This window comes from Thalia democratica, chromosome 2 (assembly GCF_965202585.1).
Source record: "Thalia democratica chromosome 2, ktThaDemo2.hap1.1, whole genome shotgun sequence".
NCBI lineage: Eukaryota > Metazoa > Chordata > Thaliacea > Salpida > Salpidae > Thalia > Thalia democratica.
In genome coordinates this window covers 29,736,796-29,755,546 of record NC_139166.1, presented here as the reverse complement: position 1 = coordinate 29,755,546, position 18,751 = coordinate 29,736,796, and the positions used below count along the sequence as shown (strand labels likewise).

Sequence of the window (18,751 nt, the reverse complement as noted above, 5' to 3'; positions counted from 1 at the left end):
AAAAAAGTAACTTTTGATTATCATGTATTCACATATTTCTTTTATTTATGTTTGATAATTCTTAAAGAAGTGAGAAGGTTATAAAAAGGAAACTGTCTAGAAAGGTTTTTGGCTGTTTTTAATTCAGTTATTGATTATTTTCTTAAAAGGATAAGGTATTGGCAGACAATCTTGTTAAAAGAAAAATAACAGAAACAAAAATGCTTATATGTCAGACTTATATGGTAGTTCTACCATCTGAAAAAAATTTACAAGGTAAAAACTTGAACCTTGTGAAAGTCAGAAGTAAGATAACCAGTTTTAGAAACTAACTTGAACTGTATGGAAAAAATTTCAAAAATAATTAGTTTGCAAGTTTGGAAAACTGAAAACTTTAAATAAGTGAAGGTGATGTAGAAGTGCTTTCATCTCATCTAAAACAGTTTAAAGGTGACATTGATAAACGGTTTAATTAAATTTTTTGATTAAATGTCACGAAGTGGATTATGGATCCCTTCGAAGCAGATCTTTTTGAAGTAAACGTTTACTTATAGGAAATCTTCTCAGACTTACAAACTGACCTTGAACTTAAAGTAAATTTTTCGAAAGAACGATAAAAAAGCTTTTTGACTCAACAAAAACTAAGGCAAAAATTTTCCATCATTTGGGAGGAAGTTAGATTGTTGTTTATAGCTTTTCCTTGTAGGTTGTTGAGAAACCTTACAGTTCAGTTATCAACATCTTTAGCAAAAGATCTTATCTAGATATTTGTAATTTGTGATTTTTTGGGATATTTCTTATTTAATCTCATTTGTATTGTATTTATATATGCTTTTTCTAATAAAAATCTATTACGTTATTTATTATACAACAGGTTTGCTTAATGCCTAATGAATATAAATGATGTCAGACTTCCTCTTGAGTTCGCACTTTTTACCAAAAAAAAGTACTTTCTTAAATTTGACTTAAATAAAGTCTATTACTAACTAATTACTAATAGACTTAAATAAAGTCTATTACTAACTAATTACTAATAAAACAACAATATTTATAATATTTTATAGCTTATACAGATCTATTGTTTTAAATGAATGCTTATTTTATTTTTAGTTTTTTTTTATGTTTATTCATAACATTGTTGCATTATAATATATTGAAATCTTCCACTTGTATAAAAAATTATCATGTTTTCTTGAGTTCGCATTTTTTGGTTTTGTTCAAAGTGTGAACTCAAGCGGAAGTCTACTGTATTAATTAAGTGGTTTATGATTTTAAAGTTAGTACTAGTTTTGTTTTGACCTGGTTAACTTTGTAGTTTATATTTGTCGTTTTACATCACACAAAAAAATTTAATAAAATAGTGATTTAAACATTTATTTGAAAGATATTTATTTGACAGATTTATGCTATTACTTGTTGAATCTGCATAAATAAATAAAATTTGATAACCATTAAAGTTTTTATTTCAAAAAACATTATTTTGGCTGTAAAAGAGTTTAGATTTGAGGTCTCTATTTGAAATGACTTCAATTTTTAACTTAAAATATTTTAAAGTTAGTTTTACTTTCTAAGCTGAGTTATTATTCTAAAAAAATGTATATTTTAAGGAGATTGAAACAATTAGTACGACTATTTTTCGTTTTATCTTAGTTCATAATATTTTGAAAGTTAAAATGTGTTGTTTATTTTAACAGTTTAATCCTAGCTTTAAATTTTTCACTATTTTCCTCTGTTAAATTATTAGAGGCTGATAGCTAGATTAAAAATTCATTTTTGAACTGAATTGAATAAGCCATAAAAAAGACTGCTACAGTTACAAAACAAATTTTTAACCTAATAAAAAGTTTTTTTAATTGATTATTTTCTATTCACAGAAATAACTGTAAAATCTTTAGTTCGTTTTTTAGTTAGTTTTCTTTAGTTAGAAAATAAAATTGTTAGAGTTAAGGTTTAATTTTTTAAAGGTTATTTCAAATAAAACACTATTTAACGGTATTCTACTATAAAACATATAGTTAAAAAAAATTAAATTTAAATTTAAACTTTACAACTAACTTGCTTATAATATTTCTTAGTATTAATATTAATAATTTTACTGTATTAACAGAAGCTATTAATGAAACCAGTTTTCATGTGAGACAATCGACCAGTCGGTCAATCTTCCTCAAACTAGATCAGCAATGATGTTTTAATATTTCTTCCATAATGTGTCAGATAAACTATTTATTCTTTTGTATTTTTTTTAATCTCTGCAATAGAAATTTTTAAATATGCTTATTTATAAAATAATTTAAGTATATTGTGCGGCTTAAATAAGTAAATGACTTCTAAATTTTCGAAATTCGTTATATTAGAGATTATTATAATGTCAGGGTTCAGTTAAGATTTTAGATGGGTAACTTACGGTCCAGATACAGTCAAATTTCGGCGTGCTAAATAACTTGAAAACTACTTGTGCAACACAAATAAAATTTTGTTTTTTGATAATTAATATTTTGAAAAACGCTTTCATTTTGGTTTTTAGTTTACAGTAGTACTTCCTAGATCACAATAGTACTAATCATTTTATTACTATTTTGCTCGAGTTTTTTAATTTTCTTGTATGTTAATTTTTAAATTACGCAGCCCGCAAGTACATTTTTTAGCAATTCAAAACTAGAAAGGATTTTTTAGTAATTATGACTTGCTGACTACAAAAGTTGTCTACCACTAACCTAAGGATTCATTAGTTTCAAAATAACACATATTTAAGGAGAATTTATTACAGAATACATAGGCTTTTTTTTAATTAAGTATTTTTATACACTTTACTGGGCTTATTAAAAAAACAACTGAAGCCCTGAAACTACTTTAACCACAGCCCAAAAGTGCATGCATAAGAAGTACCAGACTAAATTACATTTCGAACACAACTTTTTTGGCTAAAAAGTGCGTAGTCGAGAATAAAATTACTTTATTTTATGAAATACTGGGGGGCGATTTTTTTTCAAATTTCTCAAAAGGGGGCGATTTCGTAAATTTGTTTGGGAAACCCTGCGCTACATAGACATTTTATTATCTTTATATTTATCTAGAGTTGTAAAAGTCATAAGATTTTAAACATATTTTTTTTGGATTTAAGTTATTTTAATTTCTTTAGTTTTCGATAATTGTCCTGGACATGACATTAAACTGTATCCTGGTATATGACACAATAACCGAAAGGTTTTTTCGTACGCTAGGTCATTGGACCAAGTTTTTGAACGCTCTTATTTTCTTTCGTTTAATAAACAATATTATAAGAGTGCACAGTTTTCAACTAATAGCTTTGTGAAAAATAAAACAAAAAACGTTAAAAATGAATAATGTTTTTATTAACTTTATGTTTGAAATGTTATAATAAGTAATAAGTTCAATTTTCTAAGCAAGTTTTTCGTTGACTTCAAGGGGAAATATTTTGAGAGTTTAATTTTTTTCTTTTCTCTTTTTTGTAACAATAACTGTTTTAGCAAAGTCAATACTGTACAAGTGTGCTATTAAGCTACATAAGCATTTTTGTTACTTTTATTTTAATAAGGATAAAATTGTTTATAGTTTATTCAGTCAGCCATGTATAACTTTACTTTATATTAATACAGTGTACAACAGTTAAGAGAGTTTTTAAAACTGCTTAAGTTAATTTTTTCTATTTAAAATATCATAACTTCTTTTTTAAACAAGATATCAAAACTAGTTTAATATAGTTAAGTACTTTTATAGTATTTTTTTTTTAATCATTAAAAAAATTGCCTTGAAGTATTTGAATATGAGATTGAATTTTTTAATAAGGGTAGAATTTATAATACTAATCTAGTTAAAATAAAAACTAGTTATATTGTAAGTTTTGAAAATCAAATTTTAAAACTACAAATATTATTTTACATTGTTCTTGACAAAAAACTACAAAAACATCATAAATTTACAGATCAAAAACTTCCAAAGACTTCAAATATCCTAAGAATATAAAAAACGATTTCAATAAATGTTGTTCTATTAGTTTAAAAAATTTGATATGTTCTTTAGTGTTTTCATTTGATAATGTGAATTAAAATAGTTTACCTTAAATAACACTTGATTATAACTCTTGCAAGATTTTTTTTTGATTTTTTCTCTTTTACTACAACTGCAATATTTCATTAAATGTTTGTTATTTGCAGTTAGTTTATGAAACTTAAATGGAATTGATAAAACTTTTAACACTCATCGCAGTTATAATCGAAAGTGCCTTGTTCTCAGGAACAATTTTCGGTTGGAGCTTTATTCAAAATGTACTTATCAACGAAAACTATTTCTCTAGCTGCAACAAAAACGCGACTTGCGCTGACGACAAGTCACAAATAACGCAGATAAACCTCGTCTTTTCCATATCGACAGCCGTCTCTCCTGCCCTAACCTTTTTTTCAGGTATGATAATTGACAAATTCGGAATTTGGTTCGGAAGAACTGTCTTCCTGCTGCAAGTAGCTGCCGGGTTCGTACTGATAGCCGCATCGAAGTTCACTGACCACCATTTAATTTTTGTCGGAGCAATTTTTTTGAACGTCGGAAACACGGCTCTGGTCACTGTCAACACTTCAATGGAAAAACTGTACCCGAGTTTTTCTTCAATTTTCATAAACCTCATCAGCGGATGCAACATCTGCTCACCACTTGTTATGTACGTCTTCAGCAAAATGTACTTTTCGTTAAATATCAGTTTTGAGAGCATTTTTGTAGGAGCGGCTGTTTTGACAGTTTTGAATCACGTGCAAACGTTTGCGCTGACTCCTCGTTACAAAATCGACAAAAGCAACTTGAGTTTTTATGGTTATAAAGACTTACCTTGCTTCAAAAATGACCTTTCTTCAAAAGCAGATTTAGATAGTCAAGCAATTCATCTAGAATTTCAGGTACAACAAAAAAAATGTAAGTCTTTTAAAAACTGTGTGCTTAGCGGAAGCTACATAGTTCATGCCCTGAACTTTTGTTTTTGTCGTTATAGCATTGCTTTTTTTTGGGGAAATCTCCAGAATTTTATTAACTCAGTAGCTGGAAATGATGAGGCGTTGAACAGAAGTTTGATTAATGGTTACGTATTGGTTCAACTCTTTGGAATTCTAGCTGCTCCGCTCTTCGGTTATCTAATGGACAAACTTAAACAAGCATTTCTTTTAAATGACCAAGAAAAAGTTGTCAAGCACAAAGTAGCAGCCTTGGAGCAGATTTTAACAAATTCCAGCTTGTTTTTTCTGTATGTTTGTTTCGCGATTCCGATCGTGGCTTTTTACTATGCGGCTTTTGTCTTTTCTCTTTTGCACGTTTGTTTTTTGTACGGGTCTTTGGGCTGCTTTCTTGCAAACAACTTTCCTTCTCGTCATTTTGGAAAGTTGTACGGACTTTCCTTAGGTTTTGGGGGATTTGTGGCTCTATTACAATACCCAACTACCATATTAGCTGTAAAATTTATAGGATTTTTCAATATTTGCATATTTTTTGCTTGCGTTTGTTTTATTCTTTTTGTATTTTCAATGAAAACGTTTATAAACATTTCAAGAAGAAAATTTAAAATAAACAAAAGAGAAATTAATAACAACATATTTGGTTCACTTTTGGACAAGAATAAAACTTTTAAATGAATCTAAAATAATTATTTTTTGTGAAAAAAACGAAGTGGTCTTTTCTAACATTTTTGTTTATCTAGATAAACTATCGTTGCAATTTAATTAATCATAAAATATTTTTTTATAGCTTTCCAAAAACATTTCAAAATTAGGATTAAAAATGAATTTAATCTTAGTTTACAATAATTCTTATACCTTATATTAAAACTATTTTTGGTAAAGATTTGTTTTACAGTTTAACTTTTTAGAAAGCTTTATCTTGTGGTTTTCTTTTAAATAGGTTGAAACGTTTTATTTTTTTTATGTAGTACTAGTAAACAATAGTAACACCAGAGGTAAAACAGCACATACTTCAATAAAATACTTAAAATATATTAACCTTTTTTAATTTTTTATGTTCTAGCTATGTAGACTTGTACAGGTTTTTTTTCAAGATTTAAACTTTAGCTTAAACAACAATTTAAAAAGTTTACTTAGAAGTTTAAACTAATGAAAACTAATTGTATTATAAGTTGGTGAATTTTAAATTGTTTAAGATATACTCCGTCTATTAGATATAGTCAAAATAAGTATTTTTTGTTTTACTAGTTTTGTTCTACCATTTTTTTTTTTTTATTTATGTGGTAACTCTTTTTAGAATAATTATGACTGTCGTATAAATTTAAATACTTTCATTTCTTAACTATTTGTGGTGTAAGTTTTTATGATATTTTAGAGCTCTGACTAAAGTTCAAAAGTCAGTTTTCTGTTACTACATAAAATTTTTAATATGTAATTTTTAAAGTTATGTTTCAACATTGTTCAAGTGCAAGAGTATTTACTTTTTTTTAACTAGCAAAAGTACGAGTTTACTAAAAATAAGTAAATAAAAAATTGACCACAACTTTTTTTAGGTTACCTAATAGGGGATAAAGTCCTTGAATACTTTTGAACTTTAAATAATTTTCGACTATTTAAAACTAAATATTAATTTTAGGTAAAAATAGCTTACTAACTTTATAAAACTTAATTTTTATGCTATCAAAAAACAAATAATTTAGTTTAAATAAGATGTTTAAATTGTAATTAATATTAGTCATAAAGTATCAATTCTATTTCAAAAAACTTGCTTTCAGCCGTCTAATAACTAGTTAACATAACTACTTTGTATTGAAAACTATAAATAGCTTTGAATTAATTGCGGAATAGTCAGTTTACAAAAGTCAATTTTTTTGTATAAACATGTGATGAATATATGTATATTAGAAACTTTTTAATAAATTTACTGTATGTTTTTAAACATTTGATCATTTTTAAATAGTATTAACATAAGTTTTGTTGCAACAGTTTTTTATTTTATTTAGTTTTATAATGTTTCGCTTTTTTATATTTTTACTTACTAGTCCGTTGAAAGTTTAATAAATTGTGCATACTTTTTTTTAGAAATAATTATACGTAATGATTTTTTATATTATTTAGAAAGAAGCACTCTTTAGATAACTAATTTTAAACAAAAAAATATTAAACCCATCTTTTTTACTTTATTAATATATATGTGAAAAACAATTAGACATCTAAAACTGACAAAATATAAAATTATAAGGTTACAATTATAAACAAATAAATTTCCAGGACTTTTTTGAAATTTAATTACTTATATCGTTTTTGTTCAACAAATTTAAATGTATCTTATCAATTTAATCCAAGCACCTAAAGCTAATTTAAAAAAAGGTGTTTTTATTTATTTAAATAACTAAATAAAATTCATAGCATTTTAAAAAGAAAAAGACTTTCTTCAAATTGAATGCCATATTAAAAGTGCTGTAACATAAAGGATCAATAATAACAATACTAAATTTAAACTAAATTTACTTAAATATGACAATTCGTTATACTATGCAATCCCAAAAAAAAAACATTATTTGCAACTTTTAAAAAATGGACATTGACAGACTAAGCAGGGAAAAGTCATCGAATTTAAGAAAAGAGCTTGCAGCCTTATGTATTTCAAACCGTCCTATTGTTAAACTTATTGTAATTTTCTTTTGTTTAAAATTACTTTCTGTTGTTTAAATTGTATCGTTTATTTTGTTGTATAACCATATTTCAATTTAAAATAATTTGTTCAACATGTTTGTAGTTTTAATATTTCTATATTTTTTTTTAACTTTATAATTTAAAACATACTAATTACTAATTAATTATAAGACTTAAATACTTTTTTGCTTTACTTATTACTAAGTACCAATTTTCATTACTTATTATACATCTATGAATGTTTAAGTTCTTTAGATCGTTGTTTTTTATTTGTACCTGATGATCTGCTTTTAGCAGTGAAAAACTGTCGTACTCAAACAAACTTAGCTGATCATATTTATTGTTATATTGAAAATTTTTTAGATTTAGTTGATTATTATAAATACTATTGACTTAAACTTAATTTAGCTTTTAAAAACTAGTAACAACACTTTTTTAACTACTTTAATTTATAAAAAGTAATACTTTAACATTTAAATACCATTTTAGAGAGATACACATTGTAGATTTATAGTTTGTTTATACTTGTGACGTTGAAGTTATGACTTTTCATTAGTCATTTTTAATAACTATTAGCCATTCAAAATAACTAATAGTGTTAAAACAACTAAATATACACGATAAATTAGATAATAAAAGTTTGTCAACGTCACAAGTATGTAACAAACTACAAATCTACAATGTGTATCTCTCTAAAATGGTATTTGAAAACTCCAACATCCCCTCCTGTATTTTAACATTTAAACCAATTCAAATTAAGTTATAAAAGTCTAAATTTTGAAATATAAAAAGCTGATTTGCTTTTTTAAAATTGGAAATTGAATTTAAATAAGTGTTTAATGTAGAAAGGTTTTTAAAAAATGTTTGAAAATAAAAATAAAGTTTATCATAGTTTAATAGCTTGTCCTAGACAAGCTTTTTATGTACACCAGGTCCTTTTACCAAACCTTTTTAGCGCTTTTTTATCGTTTAATAAACAAGATTATATATATAAAAACTATTTTCTTTTAATAAAGCAAAGTTTAACAATAAAAAATTATTTAAAGGTTCAAAAGATATTTTAGACATAATTTTTAGTGTGCATAGTTTAGAATTTCTAACTTTTTTACTAGTGCACCAACTCAGAAAGTTCTAATTTAATTTTTAGTATTTATATACTTTGTAAGTTTAGTACTATTGAACTTTAACGAAGCTTTATTGTCTAAAAATGTTCCATCTCCTGGGTTTTTAATTTTACAATTGTTATTTTTAGTATAATGAAAAGTTAGGATCTAAATTTTCAGTGTTGTTTTTAATGTAAACATAAACAACTTTGTACACTACAAAATCTTATTCTTCATCTTAATTTTAAGTTTCTTATCATTTTTAACTACAACGTACGAAAATTTATTTATATTTAATTGCTCAAAGACAGCGATTGACTAAGCTGTCTTACTAAAAAAAAAAAACGGTATAAAACCAAAACTCTTTAAGTAAACAAATCATATTTTTTACAGGGTATTTTTACATCATAACTTAGTATTGCTGTGTTAGGAAATATCATATCAAAGGGCATTGAGTATGTAGGGTTGAGTATAGGTTGGTTATATAATTAGATTGGTTTTAATTATCATATCTTAAAAATTACTAAAATAATCTTACTTTGAATATAATTTCAAAACTTTTTATTTAAAATATAAGCATTGTAACTAATTTAAATTGAAATAAAATAGTTTAATTTTATTTTAATTACATAGTGCTGTTTGAGAAATAACTATCTATGTACTTTAAATGAAACTTTAGTGTATATAGTTATAGAATTAATATAAAAGTATAGTATTTTTGTTTAATAAAACTATAAGTTAAAATTTAAACCGCCTAGTAGATTTATATGTAAAATTTAACTGTTCATAACGTGAGGTAAGCAATTTAGAGCATCACAACGTTTTTGTTAGTTTAAGATTAAAAATAATTTATCGATATACGGTTTTTGAGTAATTTAATATACAAGGGGATTAAATTACTTTTAACTCCAAATATTAATTGTTAATCAAAATAGTATATAGTGTTCTAATGTTCGGCCGGTAACATCGATTACTAATAAAGCAGCAACTGATATCGATGTCTTTCCTTCCTACATGAGCCAAAATAACTTCTCATGAAGTCAAAAACTTGAAAAAAAATCTCAATTCTTTTAATTATTAGTTTATTATGTTACAAGTATATTTAACGTGTGTTTTAATCAAAATAGTTGTTATACACATAAAAACTAGTAAAACGTATTTAATAAACAATTTACAACTAGAAGTTATAGTATACTAGAGTTTTTATTCATTTTAAAAATATACAAGGCTAATTTTTAGAAACTCATGTAACTAATATACTGCAATTAAAACTTAAATGAGTAAAAGATCAAAATAAAATAGGTATTAATTTACGACTGATAAACTTCTTACAGCCACATATAAGGTGTTTTGAACTTGACTTAAAAGTTTGATGTGCTAGAATCACTTACATTTTTAATACTACGTTTAAAGATAAAGAGTAACATATTATCAAGTTTATATTTTAAACACTTTGCATAAACTAAAATGACTAAACTCGAAATGTAAAGGTAGATTTAGACAAAAAACATAAACGAAAATGTTTTGTTTAGTTAACACTCCTCAAAATAAAACCTAATTCTAGACTTTTTTCTGTAAGAATGCAAACTTTCAACTGAATAGTGGCCAAATTGGTGGCATTAATACGAAGCACCAACATTTTTTGTACAGAAAAACAGCGTTTAATTAAATTCGCTTACAGATGCTTATATTTCTTATACTTCTAATGACTGTTTGGAACAAGTTAATCTAAAAACTCAGCAGTAATAAAAGAATTGAACATTAAAGGTAAAGTAAAAAAGCTTCATCAAAAAAGAGCCTTCAAAACAGTCAAAGACAACAAGAAAAACTTCCTTAACTCATTAGAATGTCGATTAATTAATACAAAGAAATCAGAGATTGGAATTATGTCTAAGAATATACTTGATAAAATAGTTAGAAACATTAGATCTAAAACTAATTTAGTTCAATGGAAGAATTCCTTTGAAGTTGTTGATTGTTTCAATAAAATTCAAAACAAGAAAAAACTAATTTTTCTGAAGTTTGATATTGAGAAGTTTTATCCTTCTATCACAAGGAATGGGTTATTTAATGCATTAAAATTTACAGAAAGCTACATAAAAACAAGCTCTCAAGACAAAAGAATAATAATTCATTCCTGCATGAGTGTATTATCTGACTCTAATGGTACGAAATGGGTAAAGAAAAATGACACTAGTAACTTTGACGTTGCTATAGGCAGTTGTATGAGCGCTGAGATCTGCGACCTAATAGGACTTTACATTTTATTTGATCTACCTTCCGTGAGTAGTTTATTATCTTTTATTTATTATCTTTTACCTAGCCGTTTTAAATAGATCGAAGTGCAAAATGAAAGAGCAACAAAAGCAATTAGAAATATATCATATGTCCAACGGATTCAAGATTTCCGTTGAGTGCAATCTAATTCAAACGGATTGTTTAGACATTAGCATGAATTTAAGTAGTAATACTTTTGCACCATATAAAAAGAAAAACTCAAACGTTAAATACATAAATAAATCACTCCAAAATAATATGAAAAGGCATAAGTCTAATGGTTAATAACAGACTAATCAAACTCTCTGGTAATAAGAAGATACTCAATAGCATAAAAAAATATATAATGAAGCACTAATTTCGAGCGGACATGATAAGGTAAAAGACTATGACAAAATGATCTGAATTTTGACAGTAAGATAAACAAACGATTAAGAAAAATTATATATTTCAATTCTCCGTTTTGCAATTCTGTAAAAACTAATATAGGTAAGAAATTCTTGGACCTTGTTCGTCTACATTTTCCCAAAAACAATAAGTTTCATAAGGTTTTTAACAAGATCACAATTAAAGTCTTGTACAGCTGTTTGCTCAATATGAAGAATATCATCAACTCACACAAAAAGATTTTAGAGGCTGAAAACAAAACGAACAGAACTTGCAACTGCAGAAATAAGATGAACTGCCCATTTAAAGGTGAATGCCTCTTAAAAGGTGTATATAAAGCAAAAGTTAGAAATTAAGAATACATTGATTCCATGGGAACTACTTTCAAAACAAGATGGCAACAACACAAGCACAGCATTCTCAAAAAATTACAATCAACAGTCTTGGCTATATTTACCACATCAAATAATATCGAATTCTCTAAAATCGACTGCTCAGTACCCAGAAAAACAGATAATTGTTCTATTTGCAGTCTAGAAAGCTTGGCCATTGCCGAAACGGACAGAGATAAAGCATTTAATGTAAGAAAAGAACTAACTTCGATATACCCCCACTTTAGATCTAGTTATTTTTAGTTTTTATTTTTTATTGTCGTAGTTTTTGTTTATTATACCATCCCAAGTTTTATCTATTTATTACTGTCAAATTATTTATAAGTATTATTTAATTTTATTTGAAGAGTGTTTTTGCTTAGTTTCATTTTACAATTAGTTAATTAAGTTTCCTTGTATTTGATTAAGCACGTAATTACAATTACAATTACTAATTAATCACTAACTATTTGGTATTTCATTACCTTATCCTATTATATATACTGTGTGCTTCGTATCATTTTATTGTCACTTAAAAAAGCTCTGAAGATCCTTCTATGTGAAACGGCGTAAGCTTAAGTTGACAATCGTTGAATAAAGTGTATTTTAATAAAACAGTAGTTTATATTAAAGTAGTATTTGAGCATACAGACAAGGCTTTACCAAAATCATTTTCATTACCTTCCCCATGGCAGAAATTAAAAATATAAATTTCCTTCATTTATTGGATATCGCCCCTTAGTAGTAAAGTTATCGTTTAATCTTTCTTCTCCTTATTAGTTATTAACCTTTGAAAAACAAAAATTTGCATTTTTTTAGAAAACTCCGATATAGACTTTGAGTGACGAGTATTCTAAACAAGTTAAAATCATTATAAATGAACCTAGTCTGATATTTTTTTATTTAATTAATGCAGCTAGTTATTAGTTAAACTTTTACATACCAAAAGTTTATCTTTTATTTTAATAAAATTTTTTATTCAAATTTCAAAAAATTACAAAAAATTTTACTGATTACTAATAAAGGGCTCAAAATAATTAGTCCTAGAACCTGAAGTACGAAAAAACCTTTCGGTTATTAACATAAGTATTAATAAAATTTTGAAAAAAAAATAATTAAGTTTTTTTTTTAATACTGTTCACTGGTATAAAAAAGTAGATATCTATAGTCTTTATGTATCTTAATGAAACTATGTCGCCAAGAGCCGCTATAGGAAAACAATACGGCAACTGCACATAAATAAAGATTTTATGTTTCAGAATTCTTAAGGATCGAAAAATCGCATTTACTTTTTTGACATCATTTTAAAAGATAGATAGTACTAAACTAACTCTTGCTTAAATTTTTTGGTTTTATTAAATTTACTTTACTATTCTATTTTACCAAGTTCACTTACTGTCACTTAAATTTTTTTTTGTTTTTGAAATATAACTAAATTTGTTATTTTTGAATCATTAGTTTTCTATATAGTAAATAGCAGGTACAGTTCTATTATTGTTAATAAAAAATTAAGATTTCTTGTTTATCTGCTTTACTTAAGTATGGTAATCTACTTTTTTTTATTTTTTATAAAATTAAATTCAATCTAAGGACTTTTTAGAAACACTTCTAAAGTCAAAATTTACCGTGATAATAAGTTAAAGTATGAAAATAAATTAAACCTTTTACTAAACAGATTTTAAGAGAAAATATAAACTTTGAAATCTCATAAAAAAGCTAGATTATTTTAATAAAAATTATACAATATTTTACTATCTAATTATGTTTACAAATGTTTATAAACTACTAAAAGTAAGCTCCATCAAACCCAAAAAAAGCTGTATAGGAATTTTTTTTTAAGCTGTACTCTAAATGAATTTTTACAATAAGGTTTTTTGGGTATTTTAGAGCTTAAAAAGGACTGATTTAACATGTAATTTTGTTTTATGTCAATCTAATACTCTTGGGAGTTGAGTATTTTTTACTTTTTAATAGAACACTATAGCTTTTAATACATTAATACGGATATTGATTATTAGCTCGCGACCACCAAATGTCTGTAAATTCATAAACAAAATGAGATCGATTATTTTTGACTTTCTGTTGAGGGGAAACTATGAAAATTAGCTTGAGGAACTCTGAATAAAACCTTTACTTCTACTTCATGGCTAAACTAAAAATATTTTTTGTCAAAATTTTCTGTTTTTTAAAATCAAATAAATCGAAACTACTGAATATAACTTGCATTAATACATGCACATAACATAATTACTTTCTTTGTAAACTATATTACCAAGTCATTAGTGCTATACTGTTAAAATCCTCCCGTGTTCAAAATCCATCCGATTTTTTTTACATTTTTTTTATTTACTTGTTTATTTTATATATATATTTTTTTTTTCAACTATTATTCACTTTAACCAATTGGGTTATTTTATTGGTTTTTATGTTTTATGTCTTAACTACGTGGTCTCCAGTAACTTACTGACTGCTAGACTTACGAGAAGTAAATAATATACAAACAGTATAAGTTACAAAACAATTTCCTAAGTTATGAATAAAACACACTTTGAATAAATGCAATTTAATTTATTTTCAATAATAATTCTTAGTTCTGAAGAAAGAAACTATTAAATCACGACACAAATAAAATCTATAAAAAGTATCAACAATCGTAAAGTTACATAAATACTAACATCAACTCCGCGATGTAGACGTTTTCTTGATTCTCGATAATTGAAGTAAAACGTTAAACTTAATCGTAACTAGATCATACCGCGGAATAACTTTGCAACTAACCTTTATTTGAAAGACAAAGGCAAAATTATACGCATTGAAATAAAATTAACTCCTTTAAGTAAACAATATTGTTTATTGTTTTAGAAAATTGTTTTAAGAGTTATAAAAATTGTTTTGGAAAAGCTTGTTTTGAAAATAATGAAAAATGTTTTGGAAAAGCTTTTATTGTTACAAAAAATTCCATATTTATTCACAAGCTTTAAAATACTAAAATGAAATATTAGTTTCATTACATTGTTTCTTTTTTAATTTTCAATTTTAACGTTTAAAGCCTGGTTTTAAATAATTTAAATCCTTAAAATCCTACTTAACTTTAAACTTTTTTATAAGTGTTAAAAGGAGGGGGGGTCAAAAAAAAAGTAAGAAAAAGAAACTGAATAACTATCTTAAAAATTACATAGTTTACAAAAACTAAGATAAAACACAACAAAGTAACAATGATAGTCATTAAGTTGGCTTCTGGCTTGTCGTCCTCGGGCTTGTTGTCTTCGGAGTTCTTGTCCTTGGGCTTGTTGTCCTCGGGCTTGTTGTATTCCGGCATTTCTCTTCCGTTCTCTTCTACGGTGGTTTATTTAGCAGGAACGAATTGTTTTAGTTCGCTTGTTTTTCTCTAAGCTTCAAATTCAAAAATTCATCCAAATCACTTTTTGACATAGAAAAAATTCATCTTTTCATTGGCCATCATTGTAGTATTCATTTCAAAAATACGCGGCTCAAAAAAAAAAAAAAAATTGAGATATTCTTTCAAGAAAGTTTAGTAAAAACTACTATGTTATTATGCCAAAAGACAATAACGAAACTGTCAGTATTTACTTTCAAACCCATTTTTTTATACAAAACAAAACAAAAATTAAACATTTAAAGATGCATTAAAAGAAAATTAATAGTTTAAAAAACATGAAAAACTTTAATTTTGTTTTTAACTTAGAAAAACATATGTTCTTAATATTCAACTAGCAAACTTTAATAAACAAAATAGAAAACTTTTTTTTTTTAATATTTTACTAAACAATAAGCAGTATTTTCATGCACAAACTTTTTTAGGATTCAAGTATAAAGTATTTCTTTTTAATGTGACACAAAACTGATGCATTGTAGAAATTAATAAAGAGAAAAATTTAGCGAGTGCTATTTTCGATCGTTAACAGTCAAAACTAAATGGGAGTTGAAAGTAATTTAAAATTCAAAATTTATAGGAAAAATTTATCACGAGTCGAATTGAAAGCTTTAAACTTGAACTTGATTATTTTACGAGCAAAAAATCTGATAAATCAGTTTTGTTTTAAAGTTAGAGTGAAATGTAGTTACTAAAATCTCAATATAAAAATAGGCTTATAAAACTTTTTTATAATATAATTGTTATGTCTTAGCTTTTAATTAATTATTACCAAGCTGTAATTTATAATATAAAAAACTTCATAACACATCATTAAAAGTAAAAAAGCTATAAACTTTACAATTCAGAAATTTTATCAGAAAAGAATACAAAATAAATACACGTAAAAGTTTCTTTCATTTTAACTTCTTAAAAAAATTACCTGAGTTTAGAAAATATTTAAATAGATTTTCATGTTAATAAAAAGTTACAACTTTTTACCTTTATTAAAGTCTGTTTCGTTAGTTTTGTGAAAATGTTTATATTTTATCTTCAAAAGGGCTTTATGATAAATGGTAAAAGTTTTAGACCTGCTATTAGTAATTCTGACTCTTTTTTATTCTGTGTTATAATTTCTTTTTTGTCAAAGGAATTAAGTACCGTCAAATTGTTTTTCTCTTTAGCTAATATGTTGCTTGATACACTAGTTTCTGATTTTGTTTTTGAAGAATTGTAATAACCTGAAACTTGTTTATAACTTTTAAGCTGCACTGTTGGCACTTTATGTTTTGGCTCGCTATCATATTTTTTATTGTAACTGCTATTTTTCTGATGTTGTTTCTGATGTTTTTCTTTGCTAAGTTTACCTTGTTTTGCTGTAAAAGCAACAGCTTGCTTATAAGCTCTATTAGCTTTTATTTTCTGCTGTTGGAAGTCACTAGAATGATGGTTTGCGTCAAATATTTTTTGTTTAAATTTTTGGTTGTAGTTTGAATTCTTATTTACAGCATACTTAGACCCTTGAACTGCTTTACCATTAGGACCTGCCACGTTTGCGACTTCTGGCATGTCGTTTTTACCTACGACAATATCAAACTGGACTTTCTCTCCTTGTGCAAGAGACCTTAAGAATTTGTTCGGGTTGTTTTTTATGATAGCTGTATAATGAACAAAAATATCGCTGTTCTGATCATCACGATGAATAAAACCGTAACCTTTGCGAACATTAAACCATACTACTTGACCAGTTACTCCAATCGCTATTGTTTTTTTTATTACCTGAGCTTTTTCTTTAACTGTTTGAAACTCTTTGGTTGTATTAGATGTTTTTGTAGGTAAGTTTTGATGACATGAAAAACACTGTGCTATGTTAACATTATTACTAATATTCCCATTGTATGATTTTCTTGGTTTAAAACTATCTCTATCTTGGTTATGCTGACGATAATTGTAATTATGATTAATACCATTATCTCTAAAATGAAAATTTTGTTGATAATTAGGACGAACTCGCTTATGGTAATTTATTTTAGCCCTATGCTGACTTTGCTCATACTGCTGTAGTCTATTGTAATTAACTTACTTATGTATTAATGCGTTTTCTTTATAAGCATTCCATATGGCTTGTCCTTTTCTTTTTAAAATTTCTAAGCTTTCATCAAAATGTTCCCTAATCTTATCTTTGATCGAAAAGGGCATTAAGTATGCAAGAAAAAACTTAATTCTGTCCTGTTCTCGACATTTGGCCCAACTTACGGCTGTAACAAATATTTTATTAAAGTTTGTACACTCATTCCAAATTGGAATTTTATCTAAAATTTCAGCTAACTGATTGTCCCTATTAATAAAAAAGTTTCTTAAAGAACTGTAATTTCTTTCACCTCGTTCTGTCATTTTATAATAGTCTGACAACTCTTCTCTCGGCCAAAACCCAGTTAAAAATTTATACTTTTCTGTATTACTAGAAATATTTTCATTAAACATTTCCTCTTCGAAAAAACTAATAATATCACGAGGGTTTCTTACAAAGTCTAACCTTTTAAACTTTTTACTCAGTCTTTGCACCTTAAATGTGTCGCTAAAGTTATTAAAATTATTTCGATTACTATTTTTGTAATCATTGTAAAAAGGTTCGCGTTTTTCTAGCATCGCACGTTCGAAATGTGGTGATCTAGACTGCTTTAATCTATTATTTAGTTTTTTTATTTGCATTTGCAAAACTCTTAACTCTTCTTCATTTGTTAGCTGCTTAACTTCGCTTAATTTTCTAAATTGTTGTTGAATGCTGTTTGACGGATAAAATTCAGCACTATCTTTCATCATCTCTGCTTGATGAAAATTATTAAAATTGATATCGTCATTGTTGTTTGTGTGCATTTATTTTGTTGACTGCTTAAAGATTCCTAACCAGAAAATTCAAGGTTCTTAAAAGACACTGCGTGGTTTCCACTTTAACCAATTAGGTTATCTCCTTTCGAGCTATTTTAATATAGTTACAAACTTATTCCTAAGTTATGAATAAAACACACTTTGAATAAATGCAATTTAATTTATTTTCAATAATAATTCTTAGTTCTGAAGAAAGAAACTATTAAATCACGACACAAATAAAATCTATAAAAAGTATCAACAATCGTAAAGTTACATAAATACTAACATCAACTCCGCGATGTAGACGTTTTCTTGATTCTCGATAATTGAAGTAAAACGTTAAACTTAATCGTAACTAGATCATACCGCGGAATAACTTTGCAACTAACCTTTATTTGAAAGACAAAGGCAAAATTATACGCATTGAAATAAAATTAACTCCTTTAAGTAAACAATATTGTTTATTGTTTTAGAAAATTGTTTTAAGAGTTATAAAAATTGTTTTGGAAAAGCTTGTTTTGAAAATAATGAAAAATGTTTTGGAAAAGCTTTTATTGTTACAAAAAATTCCATATTTATTCACAAGCTTTAAAATACTAAAATGAAATTGAAATGTAAAATTTTTTGGTTTATTTTTAGTTTCAAGTTAGGTTTAAGGTCAGAAACTGTGTTAAATAGTCTCAAACATTGAAAAGATACTCTTAAGCTATTTTAAATGTGTTTTCTTTTTAATGATGACAAAATATAACTATCTAT

The 18,751-nt window shown here is 26.0% G+C and overlaps 1 protein-coding gene across 1 annotated transcript; it reads left to right on the top strand.

Moving 5' to 3' along the window:
* Nucleotides 1-4,172: 4,172 nt before the first annotated feature.
* Nucleotides 4,173-12,015, top strand: LOC145828525 (equilibrative nucleobase transporter 1-like). The gene is made up of 3 exons (XM_082936280.1): nt 4,173-5,432; nt 11,620-11,689; nt 11,822-12,015. Exons 1-3 carry the CDS (start codon nt 4,173-4,175, stop codon nt 12,013-12,015), a joined length of 1,524 nt encoding a protein of 507 aa, XP_082792406.1.
* The last annotated feature ends 6,736 nt before the right edge of the window (nt 12,016-18,751 follow it).

Excerpts from the sequence above, each read along its gene's own strand:
- LOC145828525 (XM_082936280.1), top strand. The coding sequence starts at position 4,173 with ATGGAATTGATAAAACTTTTAACACTCATCGCAGTTATAATCGAAAGT. Across the intron at positions 5,433-11,619 it reads ACCCAACTACCATATTAGCT|ATTTTAGAGGCTGAAAACAA; the intron begins GTAAAATTTATA and ends TCACACAAAAAG. Across the intron at positions 11,690-11,821 it reads GATGAACTGCCCATTTAAAG|TCTTGGCTATATTTACCACA; the intron begins GTGAATGCCTCT and ends TACAATCAACAG.